General features: G+C 34.7%; 1 protein-coding gene across 1 annotated transcript in view; it reads left to right on the top strand.

Moving 5' to 3' along the window:
- LOC103581656 (ankyrin repeat domain-containing protein 26-like) overlaps positions 1-5,120 on the top strand; it is a gene marked incomplete at its 3' end in the record, with an annotated part of 22,275 nt that extends 17,155 nt beyond the window's left edge. Inside the window, 4 exon segments of the mRNA XM_008563432.1 lie at positions 2,409-2,699; positions 3,235-3,452; positions 4,821-5,064; positions 5,067-5,120. Coding sequence (XP_008561654.1) covers positions 2,409-2,699; positions 3,235-3,452; positions 4,821-5,064; positions 5,067-5,120 — 807 coding nt within the window.
- Positions 5,121-5,668: the final 548 nt, after the last annotated feature.

Below are 5,668 nucleotides of genomic sequence, written 5' to 3'. Positions count from 1 at the left end.
GGCGGGAGTGCCACCGCGCTTCCCAAGCGGCGCACTATCCAGTGCGCCACCGGGCCAGCCCTATTTTCCATGTTTTGATTGAAAACAGATTCCATCCTAGTGGTGTAAAGTGGTATCTCACTGTGGATTTAATCATTTTAGTAATGACTAATGACGTTGAGCATCTTTTCCTAACAACTAATGACATTGAGCATCTTTTCATGTGCTTATTAGCCATTTGTACATCTTCTTTGGAGAAATGTCTATTCAAATCATTTATCAATTTTTAAATTGGGTTGTCTTTTTATTTTTTTTATTTTTTTTTATTTTTTGTCTTTTTCGTGACCGGTAAGGGGTCCCCTTGGTGTGGGGTCGCCTGCACCGTGCTCAGCCAGTGAGCGCACCGGCCAGTCCTATATAGGATCCAAACCCTTGGCGGGAGCGTTGCCACACTCCCAGCGCCGCACTTTCCCAAGTGCGCCACGGGGCCGGCCCTCTTTTTATTTTTTAATTGAAAGAATACTTTACTTATCCTCTATATAAATTCCTTATCATATAAAGCATTTTCAAATATTTTCTTCCACTCATTGGCTTGCCTTTTCACTTTCTTGATGGAGTTTTTTCAACCAAAGAAATTTTTACTTTTGATGAAGTCCAGTTAATCTATTTTTTTCTTTTGGTGTTATATGTAAGAAACTACTGCCAAATCCATTCACAAAGATTTAAGCCTATGATTTCTTCTAAGACTTTTATACTTTTAGTTCTTACATTTAGCTGTTATATTTACAGTTAAATTTTATGTATGGTATTTGGTGGGAGTCCAACTTTATTCTTTGCATTTAGATATCCAGTTGTCCCAATGCCATTTGTTGAAAAGACTGTTCTTTTCCCATATAATGGTTTTGGCACCCTTGTTGAAAATCAGTTAAGAAATATGTGGGTTTATATTTGCATTCTCAGTTCTAATAAATCAATCTATATGTCTATTCTTATGCCAGTTTCAAATCAAATTTTAGGAGAATTCTTTTCCAATCATGTTGTGTCTTATGTAACAACANGAGAAGTCAGGCTTACAAAGATAGAGTTCATTCATTTTCTTTTCTTCATTTACACCTTTAGTTTCTCACCCATTGCCTCCCTCTTCATTCCCATTTCCATCAAATCTTGGTCAGAGGATCTGCCAACTCAGTGTGCTATTTACCACATTGTTTTATTAACTTATTATAATTCATAGAATCATTCATAAATTTTTACCATCTAGGAAGGAAAAGATTAAGTCTGGGCTGTCAGCTTTCCTCATTGGAAATCGAGCTGATCCATCTTCTTGCAGTTCACAATTAGGTCCTCTTTTGACCCAGTACCTGGTCGTTGATGATAACACTGGGGCTGATCCATTTCTCAGCAAGGATCCAGAATTCTCAGAAACCACAGGTCCCTGTATTCACCTCCTTTCACTTAAACAAATAGAGATGCATAGCTATAGTTTATAGCTCAATGCATGATTCACAGAGTAAATAATTTAACCCATCCAAAGAAAAATGTTTAGGGGTGCAGCACTTAAAAATCAGGTAGTTTTAAAACCTTTCTTATCAAATAATTATTATATTTAAAGGAAAGTATTTTTTCCTAACTCAGTACCACTGAAATTTCAGCAGGTTTTTGTTGTTGTTTAGTATGCTCTCTTATTTTGTGGCAAGTAACAAAGGATAAGATGATTGTTCAAAAAAATGTGTGGACCATGTCACTAAACTTTTATACTGGGAGACATGCTTGCTCCTTAACCCTGGGAATTATTAGGTTATTCTTGGTATACAATTCAAATTAATATAAAACAGTTTAGAAAAAGGCTTGTGGCATTAGAATCCATATTTACAACATTTATTAATTAGAGTCTTATTTTCAAAGAATTAATCTGGGAGCCATTTATTGACTCAGTCCTAAGTAACTCTATATAGTGTCCCTAAAACTTTGTTAGAAATTTTGGGGGGTGAGAATGGAGGAAAGGGTTAAGAGACTTTCTACTACAAGGTGACTTAGAGTCATTTTTAAGGAGGAAAGATAGGCAGTCACTGACTCAGTCCTAAGTAACTCTATATAGTGTCCCTAAAACTTTGTTAGAAATTTTGGGGGGTGAGAATGGAGGAAAGGGATAAGAGACTTTCTACTACAAGGTGACTTAGAGTCATTTTTAAGGAGGAAAGATAGGCAGTCATAGAAAAATAAAAGAGTGTAAGATCAAGTCCAGATATTGTGTGGCAAAGATGATGAGACTAAGGAATGTATTTTCATGATTCCTCCTGGTTTTAATTTTGTTCTTGATTTTCTGAGTAATTCAAAGATCTACATTCTAAGAATCTAATTACAGTACACATAACATTGTTTTGCAATTAATTCCTTTATTATCAAACCATATTATTTCAATCATGCAGGTTGATGATCTTACAGCACAACTGGAAACTGCATCTTCAAAATGTCTGCATCTGGATGCAAAGAATCAAGTTCTTCAACAAGAGTTATTATCTATGAGAAAAATACAAAAAGAATGTGAAAAACTAGAGAAGAAGAAAAAGAAGTTGGAAGAAGTAGTAGCAAACCTCAAAAGTCACATAGAAATGAACATGGTAGAATGTGGTCAAGTTGAACAGTATAAACGGGAAATTGAAGAAAGAGCAAGACAGGATATAGTAGAAAAATTAAAAGAAGTCAATCTATTTTTACAGGTTAATTTATTTATCTGTAATGTGCTCTAATTCATTTCACTGCAAATTATATTTTGGATATATACATTGTGTTTCCTGTACTTCTCTTATAGCTGTTTGTTTTAGAGATTTCTAGAAGGAGGGTGGCTTGTTTCTCCCTTTAACTATTTCAGTTTCATCATTATTACTAGACTGATCTTGAGTCTTAAGATAGTTGGCATAAAACAAGATTATTAGGAGGAAAAGAAAAAATGGTGATTTAGAAATTATACTTTTGAATTGTTAAGTTACATTGCTCAATTTTTAAAATATGAAACTAAATCTGTTCTTTGAATTATCAGATTATGTGAATAATAACATAAGAATGATTCAACTTTTTTTATAATTTAGATTTAACTCAGTTGACACTGATGATGAATATTTTAAACTTCAGCTTCTTTTTTCACATATTTAAAATTGCCCTCTGAATCACTGATTCAAAACTAAAGTAAGCAAATGCACAATAATTATTCAGGTTACAATTATTTTAAAAATGTATCCTTTTCATTTGCTTTAGACACAAGCAGCATCTCAAGAAAACTTAGAGAAGTTAAGAGAAAATAATAATGCTTCAATAAGAAGTCAGATGGAACTCAGAATTAAAGATCTAGAATCTGAACTCTTCAAAATGAAAACTTCTCAAGAAGATTCTAATAAAACAGAATTGGTAAAATATAAGCAACTCTATCTAGAAGAACTAAAAGCTAGAAAATCATTGTCAAATAAACTAAACAAGTAAGTCAAAACATAAAATCATCGCCAATAAATTAAGCTCATTAATTTGCCTCCAAAGCATAATTTTTTAGTGAGACAGGTTCATGAAATTAGTAGGAAGTGAAAGATAACTAGACAGTATAATCTTGGAAAATGATGTTAATAAATGAACTTACCTTTAAAATGTTAGTTTAGGACAGTTTCTGTCTCACGCCCTCTTTTTAGTTTTATATGGGTTTAGTTTTTTCCCTTAGTATTCTCAAATAGTTAACCTGATTTACTAGTCTTTCAGCTAAGTATTTTTGAAGGGTTACAATTGAGATAGTGATATTATTATAAAGTTGCTTGGCAGCATTTCTCTAAATAGAAATATTAATGAGTTTAACTATTTTTTGAAAGATTACAACTTAAACCGAACGGGTCAAGTACTTCTTACTCATGGCACATTCGGGCACTTGGGAAATTAACTTTTCTTGATAGTGTCTTTGGTATTATTACTAGAGGGCGCCTTGAGACAAACTATTCTTTATAGATTTTTCACATAAAAGCATGTTTGTGAAATAGGGAAAGATTAACATAGAAATGAAGGGTAGTATAATTCACACAGTGGCTAAAAATAATGCCTTAGTGTGATGGGTTGTGTGGAAGACAGAAAAGGCAGGTCCCACCTCTATGCCTTGGTAACAATGTTATGAGCTAATTACCTTTGCAGCTGTGTCAGTGCACTGTGATGGCCAACTCAGCTATCTTGTTCTCCCCTAGAGGTTGCTGCTCTGAATTCTTCCTTAGTGCCAAATGCTTCATTTCTCCCAGGTAATGGGTGAAATGCACTAAGGTGGTGAAAGCAAATGCTTGAAAACGTCATTGAGGCATGATTTTTTAAATCTCTAAACTGGTTTACTAAATGCACATATTTCTAGTTTTTAAAAATTTTGTTTTAATTGTATATATTTTAAAAAGTACAAAATGATGTTTTGGTATATTTATACATAGTGGAATGGCTATTATAGTCAGGCAAATTAACATATCCATCATCTTAAATAGTTACCCTTTAAAAACAAGTATTTCTAGTGGCATCCTCAAGAATCTTCTACATAGAGCAATTTGTTACCTGTTAAGCCATACGTCATTGATAGCCATTTCTCTCCCTTCCCTACTTTGTTTGAATTACTCATCAGGAATCCCCCTAGAAATATGTATATTTGTTTACAATGATTTTAAACCTATAATTATATGCAGTAGGTATGCTTTGACACATTTTCAGTGTTAAAACATTGTTTAACGGGAAATCCCACTTACTATTATGGCAGCTTTAAAGAGTGCAAATCATTTAGGAATCATTTAAGGAAAAATGAAATACTAAACATTTGTCTATTTTTATCTTCACAGTACTAATGAGAGGCTAGCGGAGGTCAATACCCAACTTCTCATGGAGAAACAGCAGAACAGATCTTTACTCAGCACTCTTACTCTTACCACGAGACCAGTCCTGGAGGCTCCTAGTGTTGGAATTCTTAATAATCATCTACTGCTCAACAGAAATCTTATTCCAAGAGAAAACTCAGTGGTTCCTACCTCAACCTCACAGCCTTCAAATGACAGCTTGGAGAACTACTTGACCAAGGTTAGTTGTATTATCTTTTTTCCTTTGGCTTTAAAATTTCTGATATAATTATTGCTTTTAATTTGGTGAAATACTGAGTTGTTTAACTGACTAATGTATATTAAGTGGAGGTCATAATTATCTGTGCTAATTAAGAAAGGAGACAAAAATTTTACCATTTTTTATTTTTTATTTTTTTTATTTTTTATTTATTTATTTATTTTTGTCTTTCGTCTTTTTTCCGTGTCCGGCAACGGATCGCAACCCTCAGTGTTGCCCCCGTACCGGACCGGGGATCGGCAACGGGATCGCAAGCCTCGGCGCTACTCCCGCGCCTCGCTCAGCCAGTGAGCGGGAACCGGTCTGCATATGGGATCCGAACCCTCGGACTTACCATTTTTTAAATGTCCTAGAGGGCCGGCCTGGTGGCGCACTGCTATAGTGCGCCACTTGGGAAGCATGGTGGCGCTCCCGCCGAGGGTTCGGTTTACCATTTTTTATTTTTTATTTTTTTTATTTTTTATTTATTTATTTATTTTTGTCTTTCGTCTTTTTTCCGTGTCCGGCAACGGATCGCAACCCTCAGTGTTGCCCCCGTACCGGACCGGGACCGGCAACGGGATCGCAACCCTCA

The sequence above is a fragment of the Galeopterus variegatus genome, unplaced genomic scaffold (assembly GCF_000696425.1).
Source record: "Galeopterus variegatus unplaced genomic scaffold, G_variegatus-3.0.2 Scaffold13617, whole genome shotgun sequence".
Lineage (NCBI taxonomy): Eukaryota > Metazoa > Chordata > Mammalia > Dermoptera > Cynocephalidae > Galeopterus > Galeopterus variegatus.
The sequence above is the reverse complement of the archived record's forward strand: the minus strand, read 5'-3'. Positions and strand labels throughout refer to the sequence as shown.